Source organism: Aedes albopictus, chromosome 1 (assembly GCF_035046485.1).
Source record: "Aedes albopictus strain Foshan chromosome 1, AalbF5, whole genome shotgun sequence".
Taxonomy (NCBI): Eukaryota; Metazoa; Arthropoda; class Insecta; order Diptera; family Culicidae; genus Aedes; species Aedes albopictus.
In genome coordinates, this window is record NC_085136.1 from 240537832 (window position 1) to 240553366 (window position 15535).

Below are 15535 nucleotides of genomic sequence, written 5' to 3' on the forward strand. Positions count from 1 at the left end.
AAGAGAAAACATATTCCTTTTATTTCACATAATAATTTGTGTATTCATCACGGTGTGTCTGGTAGAACAAAATTAATTTTAAAAAATCGGTATCGCTAAAACACCCACCAAACGAAAGCTGAAGGTCCCCTCTTTCATTTGAGACTAAAAGGAGAAAGTTCTATCGGCGGGTCTAGAACAATTTTTTTTTCAAAAATTTCTATCTTTGAGGCTGTGTTTTTTTTTTGGCTACCTTGATTGTAGCCAAATGGGCTTGTATGAGGTCGCCCATTAGTAACGTGTCCTTTTAAAAGAGTAAACGGGTCAAATCAAAAATCTAAAATTTTCCTTACAAAATATTGCTTAGACATAAAGTGCAAAAAATAATATTTAAGGCAGTTGAATAGAATTTCAGCAGAATCTGGACATATATACAAATAAACTTCGCCTTTTATGTGGAAGTAGTTATTGCGGCTGCAATTTTCTTATTTTTTATTGACAGTGTCTTATGATTTAACAGTTTTACGATCAAAGTAGGCCGAGTAATGTCAACAAAAAAAGAACATACATCAAAGTAGCTCGGATAACGGGGCACAACATTTGGAAGGTAATCCATTTCGGAAAACTGAAAGTTTTTTGATGATGCAATTTAAATCGTTCAAATGAATAAAACGATCTAGAACTCCACACCAAATTTATCAATGTGATGATCTGTCTTATATCCTTGTATGCCATGGCTCGGATACAATTATCACATGCCGGTATTTGTTCAATTTGTGCACCTTTATGGTACCTAAGACTTAAACATTTTTAGTTAATTTAGACTATTGCAGTTAGGTATAGCTCCTTACTTTTAAAGAAACAACTACGACAAGAACCCCCTAAGTGACGAGGAAAACCAAACCGAAGAGTACGTTTTGTGTTTGAAGAAGTGTTTTTCCGCCACAATTATCATCGAAAGCAGTTAATATTCACTGTTTTAGATTTATTTAGTAAAATTGTCTAATAACGGGTAATTAGACATAAAAAATGTTAGTAACAGTATATCTTTGTGAACAGGTAGCCTTACTCAACTGACAAAAACAGAATAATTAATGCTACATGTCTAACGGTATATGTAGTAAGAACAATGTACTAATCTGTCGGTTATCAATAGTTTGAAAATGTCTTAACTTGTTTCTGTTGTTAACTTGTTTCTACTTGCAGGTTGTTGATATTATGAAAACTTTTTTCTGAAAGATATCAGAGATAGCAGTTAGTACTACCCCACAAAAAAGTTCGGACTTGCTCATTTAAATTTATCTCATTCAATGGTGGCGAATATACCCATTAGATTTACTCTCTATGAGCTTACATATTATTTGAAACCTTCTGCATGGAGTTGCGGCCCTTGTTTGTGAAATATGTAGTTCTGCAAGAACTACAACTTCTCATAAAGGGCAAACGTGGCAGATCTAGCGCTACTACCGATGACGCAGAAAGAAATTGCTCGTTGCAGTTGTGTTCTAGATGCTACAGGAAGATGATCTAAGGCAAGCAGCATGTTTGCACTTAAGCTGAAGTACATTGAAACTTGTTGAACATCATCCAAGCAACACGACTTCTTTCAAAGCCAGTACCAGCAACATCAGTGCAATTTATTCACTGTTCAAATTAAGGACAACAGAACACAATTGCTTCTTCTTTGAAACGCAAAAAGCGCAAATTTTAAATCGTTGTACAACTTGAGCTAGGGGGAATGATAAAAAAATGAAAAAAATATATTCAGACTCGAACCATGGACACCAGGAGTATTAACCACTCACCTTACACACTACACCAGAAGCTCTGTGAAAGATTTTCTGCTCAATGCACCATGAAAGCTACTGAAATTAAGCGTTACTTCATTGTACCGTCTTTGCCACAAGTTAGAAAGCTGTCAAAATGAAAAGACGCGCAAGTTTTCCGCAACACATTTGGAACCTAATCTGAACAAACAAACCACAGTAAGATGTTTCATGTGTGTTACATAGCACATTTAATGCAAGCTGACTGTATTGCCACTTGTGAGGAATATGTAAGCTCCGCCTCCATAAATCGATGTTAAATACGATGTTATTTGTAATTCCTATGAAACAAAGCTGCAACTTAACGATATTCGGAGTTTAAATGCAACTCAACTGACAAGATGGAAGTTGGGTGCGCTTTTAATGCAACTCTGAATATTTGCGGGCAAAACCCAGAGATCAGGCTGATCAGATGAAGCCCTCAAATATTCATGAACTACCATCCAGATGGAAACCGGCGTCAACGAGTGACCAGAACAGTAAACCAATTTTGTTCAACGATGATGTGTTTTTGATAACGAAAAGTGCCCATAAAGCCACAGCTGCAATGGCGTGAGTACCCAGTACAACCATGCTGAGGATGACGGGTTCGATTCCCGGTCAGTCCAGGACCTTTTCGTGAAGGAAATTTCCTCGACTTAAATGAGCATGCAGTATTTTCGCGCAAGTTACACGCTATACACACACGGTAAAAAATCTGCACTGTGATATGAACTGATTGACACTTGAATTCGCACTACTGTTAAATCAGTTTGTTATCAATTACATATCATTTGACAAAGAACATCCAATGCCTCTTTCATTTTAATAGTAGAATAACTAGCCACAGAAGTCCAATGTCGCGACTATTCGTGTGACTAACATCTAGTTTGCCACGCCCTTACAGCGTCAGTAGCGGTACTAGAAGTGTCAAATAAATTATGTTAACCAAAACAAATGATGCTCTTCAAGCTGGTCATCTCAAAACAATCAATTGTTGCAATAAAAGTTATTAATTTAATTAAGTTGGAAAAGTGACTACAGCGCCATTGGAGTTCTAGTGTATTTCTATTATTTTAATGGAACATCACATCAATTCGTTGTTGACAATGTTTTGATTTCAAAACTGGAATTTAAAAAAAAATGATCAGCCACAGCCAGATTCGATACCAGGACCTTCAGAGTCCCGATCAACTGTTTTACCACTACACTACTTCACGTCTTTTGAAAAGGTGTGAATCGAAGCGAAGCACGTTCTACCACCTGTCATCTATATTTACTTTTATGCCCAAAACAGTCATTAACATATCAACAGCTTTTCACTTTGGATCGTATTGCTTTTAACAGTAGAGAAAATCGAAGGGATTTTCAGTTGATTTCTCCGGTGGGTTTGTTTTGGTCCTCAAATCAACACTGACAGCATTGCGATCTCAAAGGAAAAGCATTTCTGGTCATGTTGATTAGGACATTGAATAGTTAAGGGATTTTTCCCTTACATCGAGCGTGCTGAATTTTTACCGTGCATGCAAAATAGTAATTGGCAAAAGAAGTGTTTAGTTAAAACTGTGAAAGTGCTTGTAGGAGATAAAATAAGAAAATTTCAAACAAATCAAACAATTTCATTTATTCTTATAACATCTCCTACAGTGCTCATAGAACAAGCTAAGAAGCATGCTTTGTCCCTGTAGGGACGTTTCACCAAGAAGAAGAAGAAGAAGAAGAAGAAGAAGACGAAAGAAAACATGTGTCTTGAGACGCGCATTGAAGTTGAGAAGCTGTTTGAGAAGAATATATGACGAAGTCTCACCCCGAAATTTCAAGAGCACAAATCTGAAGAACCAAATGACGGTATATGCTGTAAAGGTGGTCGATTGGTGACCTGCTGGTGCCAGTCAAATACGAGACCCTAAAGACGTATACGCATCTGTCATAGGATGCAAATACATTATTGGAATCTAGATTGGAATTCAAAGGAACAGCATATAACTCGATTTTATACTCACTGTTCTAGTACTTTCACCACACTGTCCATAAACACAAAACTGTCATCTGCTGGATTTCCCATTCACATGGGACTATTGTGCTTTTATGTGAAGAATAATAAACATAATATACAAAATATATCGTCATGCTTGCAATGGAAAAACAGTGTTTTGTCATAAATGTGTTCTGTGAAAAAAATGAAAAAATATCATATTTTTTCAAAAAAAAAATTGTTCTAGACCCGCCGATAGAACTTTCTCCTTTAAGTCTCAAATGAAAGGGGGGACCCTTAGCTTTCGCTTGGTGGGTGTCTTAGCGATACCGATTTTTTTAAATTAATGTTCTCCACCAGACACACCGTGTCATACATTCATATGTCACTGTCATATATATATAATTTTTGTAGCAGATTTGGAAATAAGTAAATTTTACTCAAAAATTACGCTAAAACAACATCGTGAAAACAACTGTATGATAAACTGTGGAACGTATTCTAATGGTGTTATCAATACGTCCTGGCAGCATCTTTTAAACATGTTCACATATTAGCTACGATAATGTAGTGCGACAATAACAAATACAACTTCAAAATAACTTAATTATAACTTACTTCCCAGCTGGACTTCAACTGTCAAAACAGCAAAACATTGTTTTTTTTTAAAGTTTTTTTTTTGAAGACGGACCAGCGGATCGTCGCAGTTTTATAAGATTTTTTTCTTTCCACGGGAATTTATGTGCCTCCGTGCAAAGTGACCAGCCTGTGTGGGAAATAGCTAATTCACCGTTGCATGATTCACGCCACCACGGGCGTATGTATCTGCAACAAATTGGTCAGCAGCTGGGCAAGAAGGATAACACGACAACAAATCGGATCGCTGAGGCCAGATTCCGTTGGAAGTTGAACCCGCTGGTGGTTCCGTTTGTCATCGGCCACCGGTAGTTATAAGTAGTGTCAGTGTTCTGAGGTAGGAGGAATATTTAGCATGGGATTTGGATATTTAGCGAATCCTTTCTTGCTAGTAAATGCAAGTAGTGGAGTCGTGGTAAGTAAAAAGTGTAGACCCTTTTTGTGATGCCGAATTTTGTTAAGAACAGCACGATCTTTGATGATATCTGGAAATTAATAAGAATTTGTTTGTGAACACAAGCGTAGGAAATTGAAGTTCTGCGGCTACGAGGTTTTATTTCGTGGGAACTCGACTGGACTCTCGGGGTCTGTTCCCTTGACTAGTCAGTCATCTTTAATATTTTTTTGTTATTACGTATTTGATGCTCTATTTATGTTATACAATTGTAAATTTATCCAAGTTTTAAACCTGGAAAATCTGATAATGTTTGTTTTCAGGTAGTCATCCACAAACATAGTTAGAGCTTCTTTATAGCACAAGATGTATAGCTATTCAGTTATATTACACATATACAACATATTTTATTTTTTTCATTTTTGAAGATGTTTTCTGTGTTACTTGGGACATGGCCTGGCCACTTGAGTGTAATAAACTTGCACCAATTTATGATCGATTGAGGACGACTTCAAAAAACTCGGATGAAAATTGACGAAATGCCTGCATTTTGAAAATGAGTTGTCGGGTGGGTCGGGAACATGAAGGTTAAAAGAAGATCATGGTATCCCTAGTACAGAATTCAGACGCATCTACAACTACAGCAAATCATCTCGAAATGACACATTCATAGAAGTTCTTACAAGAAGTAGTCTGACACTTCGCAGCACTGGAAATAATTATTAGAAGAATTCCATTAGAAATTCTCGAAGCAATCGCCTAAAAATTCGTAGATGAATCGCAGAAGTAATCTCTGGAGATATTTAAATTAAAATCGCTCAAGTGTTTAAGCTCCGGAGGAAATCCTGAAGATATCCTTGGAGAAAATCACAAAGAAAGCGCTAGAGCATGAGTCCATGAAGGAATTTACAAAGAAGCCTCTACAGAAATTCCAGAATCTCTGGAAAAACATCCCTATGGAATCACTGGAGGTATTTCTGATTGAAGCACTTCCCGAAGAAATCCATTTAAAAACCGAAGCAATCCCTGTAAAAAATACAAAAGATATCGCTGGAGGAATTCCTGAGGGAAACCCTGGGAAAACTGTTGATTTCCTTGATTGCTTTCAAGGTTCCCAAATGGAATCACTAGAGGAGTTCCCAAAAGAAATCCTTGAAATAATCTAGAAGGAATTTCTAAAATTTTAGTGGTATTTCTGAATAAATTTCTGAAGGAATGTCTAAGAGCATATGTGGGAGAATCTCTTTTGAACTATTGAAGAATCCCTGGGAAAACATTCCCTACAGGAACTCTTGTAAAGATCACTGGAGGAAATTCCAAAAACATACCTGGAGGAATTAGCGAAGGACTTCTTCTTCTTCTTCTTCTTCTTCTTCTTCTTCTTCTTCTTCTTCTTCTTCTTCTTCTTCTTCTTCTTCTTCTTCTTCTTCTTCTTCTTCTTCTTCTTCTTCTTCTTCTTCTTCTTCTTCTTCTTCTTCTTCTTCTTCTTCTTCTTCTTCTTGGCGTAACGTCCTCACTGGGACAAAGCCTGCTTCTCAGCACTAAGCTTCTATGAGCACTTCCACAGTTATTAACTGAGAGCTTCCTCTGCCAATGACCATTTTGCATGTGTATATCGTGTGGCAGGCACGAAGATACTCTATGCCCAAGGAAATCAAGGAAATTTCCTTTACGAAAAGATCCTGGACCGACCGGGAATCGAACCCGTCACCCTCAGCATGGTCATGCTGAATACCCGTGCGTTTACTGCCTCGGCTAAATGGGCCCTAATTAGCGAAGGACACCCTGAAGGAATTCCAGAAGCACTCCTTGGATTAATTTTGGAGGGAAACTCTGAATAAATTCCTAAAGGGTTTCCCTAAGGAATTCCTGAAAAAAAAATGACTGAAGAAATTTCCGATGATTACGGGATTTTTAAAGAAATCCCTAGGTGAAATCCCGAATCCTTGAATTTGAGGAATTTCCAGATGAATATTTTCAGGAATTTCTAAGGAATCCCTTGAAAATTTTCCGATGGAATACCTGAAGACATTATATAATAAATACATTCCCGAAGGAACTACTTGACGAATGCGCAAATAAATTTCTGTAGAAATTTCAAAAAGAACCCCTAGAAGAATATTTAAAAAAAATCCCCAAATCCTAGAAAAATTTCTCAGAACAAACCCTGGAGGAAATCTGAATAACTTTGCTGGAGACGGAATGTTGCTATCTTGTCGAGGTTCAGATAGAACTCGCTATAAAAACATGATACCTACACAATAATCAATTGATCCAAGAAGAAAACGAAACCGGAAGAAGTTTGAATACTAAAACTAATTGATTCGCCTGGTTCTCAGTGGTAGCTGCAAGGAATTCCAATCGGCTTTCACTTCACGTTTCTAGGATAATGTAGGATTATGATGACGCGAAAAGATTGAAATTTGGTTTATTAAATCCTGAGATAGGGATGTGCAAAAAAAAAAGGTTTTTATGCCTGTCAGCGTGGTTATGCGTGGTGATAACAGCCTGGAAATCTGAACAGAAGTATATTACATTGCCCAATACGTGCTACTGAAGTGCTGTTTGCACTCTGCCAATAAGAGAAGATATTTCGACCTGAAAAACTATGCAGTGTCTACCAAGTGAGTAAAACTGATGTAGCCTCTTGCACACGAGATTAGACACCAGAACCAGCTCGAGCTTGTAGAAGAAAGTTATCAGTGTGGGCCAGTGCCGTCGTCTGAAATACTTCTCTCCAGATAACCAGATGTCCTCTCTTCCCGTGAAGGAAATTTCGTTGAAAATATCCTACAGTGTATAAAACAATTGTCCGTACAGCATTTTTTTTCTGTCAAAATAATTGTTCATTCAAATGTTTATAACTTTTTTATACGCCAATCAAAAACGCTGAAATTTTGACCAATCATGAATCATATATTAATGCTCCATTGGTGAAATTTGTAAAACCTCAAACGTAGCTGTAACACAAAAAAATATTGAAAAAGTTCCATCGAGTGCATATAGAGATATAATGTTTTAAAAATGTGTTCAAACATCTTATAAGTTTTACTAAAAATTCTATAACTTTCAGAAAACTTATTCGATCTAGCTCAAAATTTTACCAATAGGGCTTCAATATATGGTTTATGTATGGTCAAAATTTTAGCGTTTTTGATTGACGTATAAAAAAAGTTATAAACATTTGAATGAAAAATTATTTTGACCAAAAATTGCAGTATGGACAATGGTTTATACACTGTATATGGAATGTTACAAGCAATTGTGAGATCACTTGGAACATGGACCACTTGGTGGAAACAACGAGGTGTGTTCCTCTAGTAAACCGAGTACCCGTAGACGATGAATAAGTGACCCAAAGATCGAACGCTTTAACGGTTTCGCCTTTCTGTGAAAAGAACAACAGACGATATACTCGGGTTTATCAAAAGGTCATATTGGCGACAACAACCCTCGACTACCTGAAGAGCACTTTGCATCAGCTCGAAAGGGGTGCTAATGCACGCACCAACTAGCAATGTTAGATAGTCGTCGGCATAGGTTGGAACTCCGCAATTATTGTGTTGCCTCAATAGCGTGCCTGTTACGAGATTGCACAAAAGAGATGAAAAGACTCCCCTTTGGGGGCATCAACAAACACTCAATTTACTGATTGCTGCTTGACGTAATGTCGCGAAGAGGTGTCGGTTTTTGGGCATTTGGTGAATCCAACAAGATATCATTGGGGATACATCATGACTCCCTGCCTGGGGCTAGCAATATGACATCGAAAGGCAAGTTGTCAAAAGCACCCTTGATATCTTAACAAAATACCCGAAACAAGATAGCTTTTAAGTGAGTGCTTTTTCGCTATCGTAAAAAACTTGGTGTAAGAGAGTCATAATGGAAACCAATCGGGAAGGTAAATCTTGAATTTCACATAAAGAGGCATATTAATCAGATGAACATCACGGATGTGATGATCGACAATGCGTTCCTAATATTTCACAAGAAAAGAGGTCAAACTTATGGGTCTGAAACACTTTCTTTCTTCATACGACCCATAGTCTAATTACACCCTAAGAATACTTCATGAATTTTTGAATAAACTCTAGGCGAATACTTTTGTAAAGAATCCCTGCCAAGCCCCTGATCATTAAAATAAATATATACATCGTACTACACAGCGGCTTTGGAAATTATATCACACTTCACACATGCCCTCAATTATTACGCACTCAAGTTATCTTTGAGAACAAATCTACAGTCAGGCAGTGTAAACGCCTGCCATTTATAAATCAATACAAAATGTTACATAATAAGCAACGAGCAAATTGCTCTTGTTCCAAATGTATGTTACAATCATTTTCAACTCGTCTGTAACACATTATCTTCATCATCTGACGTTTCATTCATTAAGAAACAATCGAACTACTACTTTGGTTGACGCGGTCATCGCCATCGTTGATACCTGCCCAAGTATCTACTTATGTAGGTACATCAACTATACTAGCAACGAGCAGTTCCTATTTTCAGCGTAGCGCATCGAATAAAAAATCGCGCGAGTAAACTTGACCGTGACAGTGAATTGCACACTACTCGGTACCTCTGTCAATGGCTTTGCGAGAGACAAGAAAATATTCTCACAAGATAGATACCTACATTCAACGATTTCCACTAATTAGATGCGCACATCAATTGCAGTGGCGGCCGACTATTGGAATCTTGGTAGGATGTGGGGCAATCAGGGTGGGACAATGTGCTTCGTTAGTTGCAACGATTGATGAGAAATGAGTTCCCATTGTCAGCTGAATCGTTCTGTACAGGTGGACATATTCATTTCTTGCGAATATGTCAAAACCAAAAAATGACTCCTTCTTTTGCTCCCAAACTATAACCCGTTAAATAGTCATTGACGATTGTGCGATATTTGCCAGAAAACCATTTGCCAGAATGCCATTGGCCAGAAAGACATTTGCCAGAAAATACCATTTCCCAGAAAACCGTTTGCCAGAAAGAACCATTTCCCAGAAAACCATTTGCCAGAATGTACCATTCCCCAGAAAGTACCATTTCCCAGACATTTTCCATAGTTCTCAATCCAGAAGTGTTCCCAATCTAATGATAACTTAAAAAAATTCTTATTGAAAAATAAATCGTGTTTTTTATTTGTTGGGGATCGATTAGCCCACAATAACGATTGTAAAAATGTAAAATTTAATTTTTGTTCAAATTTATTATATGCGAAAGTTAAATAAATTACCGGAACTGATGTAAGAACAAACAAGAAATGATTTTAGAGTAACTTTTAAAGAAAAGCCTATAGTTTGAAGAAGGGCAAATCACTGTGAAACAAAAAAAAGATGTGAACTTAAACCTTTCAAACTTCACAATACATTAAATCATCGATGTTATTCAAATATTTTATTGCGCACAACAGCTTATTTTTTCAATTAGAACATTTGTATTGTGGACAAGTTGATCATGATGTGGATCCAATTGATCAAATATTATTTTGACGGAATTTGATAAATACTCATTAAAGATTTTCCTTTCTTCAACACATAGGATGTTCTTCCCAGCTTTTACTGATATGAAATTTTTGGTTTTACTTATATTTTTCGAAGATTCCCTGCTTTCAATTGAAAGTAATTTTTTAAGCTTGTTTTTGACAATAACAATTACATGATCTCTTTAAATCGTAAGTTTTGTGCCAAACAGCAAAATTACCCGAAATTGTTGATCACACACTTAAATCAACCGAATACCATAAGCAAAAACCTATTGGAGGCAACGGAGTAAAAAATACAGAAATAATAACTCAAGTGACGATTTTACCTATACCATTAGTCTGACTGTCACTGCCCGAAAGACATTACCATTAGGACGAATATCACTTGATCAAATGCTATAAAAAGCTTATTCTTGAGGAAATTATTTCTAATAATTCCAGCAGAGTTTTTTTCCTTCTTTTAATCATCTGCTGTTCTTTCTGGATGAACTTCTTAGTTTATTTGCGCCATTTCTAACCAATATATTCCCTTATCACGGTAATTGTAACATGTGAGCTTAACATATTTGGGCTTTGGTATTATGGCTAATGGCGCTTCGGCTACTGCTGTAGAATCTTAATATCAATGGTGTTAGGGCATTCGACTGAAGGCCGTTGGGTCGAATGTCATTTGGTCAAAAAGTGCCGAATGGCCATATTTTTTTTCGTTTTCTCCTTTTATGCTGTTAAAATAACTGTTGAAGTTGGAGCTACTGTATTTTCACCATGAATCTTTCCTTCTTTTAAATATAGGAACAATAAACGGACTTAAGATCTGTTATTTTTTTTCAATAATTCAATAAAATTACAATTACAATTACTATTAGTCCCGCAATACCAATATTGCTTTATGGTTCTAACATAATCAACAATTTATGCGAAAAGCTAGTCTTACAATGAAACTAGAAAGAACAGCCTGTGTTTAGAAGAAGGAAAAATTCACTTTTTGAACTAGCCAAGTAACCACGGTGCTGAAGCCTTATTGCATGCAGATATACGGTGTATTTAGAACAATCATTACTTTACATGAACATTTAAGGTTGATTTAAAGTGGAAATGGCAATTATGCGACTGAACTAAGATTTTACCAGTGTAATATTAATTTGATTCTATAATTGACCACATCCACTTCAAATCAACCTTAAAGTTGCATGTAAAGTAATGATTGCTCTAAATACATCGTATATCTGCACGCAAAAAGGGCATGGTTACATGGGGAGAGAATAGTTTAGTTGTAGAAAATTAGTTTTTTGCTTCGAAACCGTTGATGTTCTACTAGGGAGTTTTGCCTTCTTTTAAACATAGGCTGTTCTTCTTAGTTAGTAAGACTAGATTTTGACATTAATTGTTGATTGCGGTAAAACAATACGGAAATATTAATATTGTAGAAGTATCAGCTAGTTATTGGAAAACCGAACAAATTTAAGAAACCGTCCCGATTCCTGTTCCATAATCACTGAATAGCGATTCGTGATCACCATTCTATCCATTGACCAATCGGCCTAATGTACTTCGGTCAGCTGTATTTTCACCATACCAGATGTTTGTAGACCTATGCACTTATAGTCTATTTTACGGAACGACAACAGTGTTGATATTGATATTCACACTCACGGGCTTGGACGCGACCTCCTATCAAATTTTCATTCATGAAATGAGTGATCAGCTGATCCACAACGTCTCGTAAAATGGCTCACAGCCTAGTTACATCGAAGTCTCGCGCTTAGTATTATACAGGCGTATCTGTAATGATCGATTTCTCTTCATCGATTTTCTCTTTGCTTAATAACTCTAGATTGAGTTTAAATAAGGGCGAAAGTAACATGAGCGAGTTCTCTGAATCGACTCTCTCTTCTTCAAATTAAAGCGACAAGATGCAAGTATGGTTGCACTTTTTGGTCATAAACCGCTAGGTTGCGATGCAATCTAGCGTCTAAGTGTAAAAAAGTTCGATTGAATTTGCATCTTGTCATTTTTATTTGCAAAAGAAAGAGTCGATGAAGAGAAATCAATCATGTTACTTTCGCTCTTATCTAAACTCAATCTAGAACTATCGGTGAATCATTTCCAGTTGTTTTCGTTGTTCTAGCCCTAGTCGTCCTTTATCGAAACAAACCAAGAGATCATCCTAGCAGCAGTGTTGCGAATACTCACTTGCAAGAGTGATACTCATTTGCTTCTATCTCAGTCCAGAAGCATGCTATCAAAAAATGATGTTAGAAGGGCTTTTAGATTGTTGTTTAATCTAAAAGTTTGCTGAATAAAGTAAAGGTCGCAGACTCATACCAAAGTTGTGAGAGAGCTGTGAGTACGAGGTGAGTAAAATTCGTGTAATTTATACTCACCCAAGAAACACACATGTTATATAACAGTTACCGCAGCGCAAGTTTTGGTTGTATAGAAGTTTATTTTACGTAATTCCAACACAATGTTGAAATAACGTCGAATTAACTTCTATACAACCAAAACTTCAGGGCCCATATAGCCGAGGCGGTAAACGCACGGGTATTCAGCATGACCATGCTGAGGGTGACGGGTTCGATTCCCGGTCGGTCCAGGATCTTTTCGTAAAGGAAATTTCCTTGACTTCCTTGGGCATAGAGTATCTTCGTGGCTGCCACACGATATACACATGCAAAATGGTCATTGGCAGAGGAAGCTCTCAGTTAATAACTGTGGAAGTGCTCATAGAACACTAAGCTGAGAAGCAGGCTTTGTCCCAGTGAGGACGTTACGCCAAGAAGAAGAAGAAGACAACCAAAACTTGCGCTGCCGTAACTCTTATAACATGTGTGTTGCTTGGGCACCTTGTACTCACAGCTCTCTCACGGTTTTGGTATACGTCTGCGACCTTTACTTTATTCGGCAAACTTTTAGATTAAACTACAATCTAAAACCCCTTCAAACATCATTTTTTGATAGCATGCTTCTGGACTGAGATAGAAGCAAGTGAGTATAATTTATTGCTAGTGAGTATTCGCAACACTGCCTAGCAGTGAACATATCAAATTATTGTAAAAGATTGAAACTGACGACATTTTTTTATGTTAAGGAACTGAAATTAATTCTTAGAAAATGGACAAAATTTCTATTTGCCCGAAAGTACCATTTGCCAGATGTACCAATCCCTAGAATTTGATATTTAATATTAAATTCTGGGGATTGGTACATTCTGGCAAAAGGTACTTTCGGGCAAATAGTATTCTGGCAAATGGTACATTCTGGCAAATGGTTTTCTGGCGTTTGTCATTCTGGCGAATGGTTTTCTGGCGAACGGTTTTCTGGCAATTATCGCACAATCGTCATTGACGGTGACACGTGAACTTCTCCGTATCCCACTCTCTCAACAGCACACCCATGTCCTCACACGAACCACTTAATCAGTACAACATCTCGTTAAACTCAATTACCAGCATTTTGATGTGCCCTTCCGTTAGCTCCGGAATCCAGACAGCAGTTACACCAACTATTGTAGAGATTTTTTCCGACCACTACTACTGGGATTCACCGCTTGCAACGCCAAAGAACGTTTCCACTAGGTACTGTTTGGTCCTAATAATTCGACGCACCGAACCGTATTTGCTGCTGCTGCGCGCGCGCCCGCCGGTAGTTGATCTACTAGAAAGCTGACAGGGTAGAATAATGGACCGCGCGCGTACCGATAGTGATCTGCACTGACTGTGACTAGCGAGCTAGCAGCGAGCGAGCGAGCGGGCGTCGATGATAGATGGTGATATAATGTGGACAACTAGCGTCACTACTTAGTGTGCAATGTGTGTAGCAGCAGCAGGTTCGTATCACATATTTAGCACTCTGATGGGTTGTATAATTAAACGGTGGTAATGAGGGGAGGGATTCATATGAGGAACCTCCTGTATTGTGATGATGATAATGATGTGCTCCATTTCGTGACTGTATTTGGCGTAATCATGGAACAAACAGGAACCACTAAAATTGATGTCTTTTGCGATATTTCTCGCGCCGTGATGAGAAATACAATCGAATAAACCATTTTTTTTTCTAAGCAATAAATAATCTGCTCATCCCCAAGCGGGAAACTCAGGTAGCGTATAGTTGGGGACTGCCACAAACAGCCATCGAAGGAGGCAGGACTTCACCCACTATACCATTTTAATTGCCATCAAGCCCTACCTCTTTTCGGGACCACCAATTTAGAAGGCATTGCTTCGGAGAGGGGCTAGTGCACATCGCAACATCAAGGTTAGCAGCGTAGCCTTTCAGAAACAAACATCGATTAAAAGCTCTGGCGAAGGACATTTAGGTTATGTGCTGGCGTATTGCCAGTTTTCAGAAAGGCCGTACCACTCTCTTTGTCTCTCTTTGTGAAGTACACAACAGGACTTGCCGACACATGTCCCGGCTTTACCAGGAACCCCTTTTCATCAGCAGGCGCAGTTCCAACTTAATAGACCGACGTCACTTAGGTGGGATTCTATCCTAAACGAACCATATCCATTATCCACACATCAGTGCCGACTTATGATCTTTGGCACCGGAAGGTGACCGAGCACCGGTACATACGAACTGCTCAAGCGGAGTAAGCCTAGGCGTGGCTCCAGGAGTTACTCAGGAATTGCTTCAGTAGTATGCCGAGAATTTCTTCCGAAGTTCTTCGGGAATTCCTTCAGAGATTACCTGGGAATTCCTCTAAGATCTCCTTTACGAGATACTCGGGAATTCCTCTAAGAACTCCTTTACGAGATACTCGGGAATTCCTCCAGGAGTACCTTGGGAATTCTGCACGAGTTCCACACGATTTCTTCCAGAAGTTCTTCGGGAATCTCTCCAGGAGATTCACGGGTAGACCTCCAGGAGTTTCTCGAAAATTCCTAAAGAATATCCTTGGGAATTTCTCCAAGAGCTTCTTGGGAATTTCTCCAAGAGCTCCTTGGGAATTTCTCCAGGAGCTCCTTGGGAATTTCTCCAGGAGATCCTCGAGATTCCCTCTAGCATTTTCTCGGGGAAACTTCCACGGAGGAGGACTTTCAGGAGTTTATCAGAAGTTCAACTGGATGTCCTTACCTCCAGTAACTCCTGACGAAATTTCTGAGGAACTCCTGAAGGAATTTTTGGGAACTTATGAAGGGATTCCCGAGGTGGAGCTCCCGAGGAATTTCTGGAGGAATTTCTGAGGAAATCCTGGAGGAAGTCCTGACGATTTCCAGGAGGAGTCCCTAAGGGTCTTCTGGAGAATT

The 15535-nt window shown here is 38.2% G+C and overlaps 1 protein-coding gene across 2 annotated transcripts in view; it reads right to left on the reverse strand.

Moving 5' to 3' along the window:
* Window positions 1-15535, reverse strand: part of LOC109419787 (sodium-coupled monocarboxylate transporter 1) — a 157851-nt gene that overhangs the window by 31232 nt on the left and 111084 nt on the right. Inside the window, exon 1 of one of the 2 annotated variants that reach the window (XM_062846508.1) lies at window positions 13730-14007. The exons of the other annotated variant lie outside the window; for it this stretch is intronic. Within the exon in view, the coding sequence (XP_062702492.1) occupies window positions 13730-13735 (6 nt within the window). The 5' untranslated portion in view covers window positions 13736-14007. Of the gene's footprint in view, window positions 1-13729; window positions 14008-15535 lie in introns of those variants that run through there. 2 annotated transcript variants of the gene reach the window in all.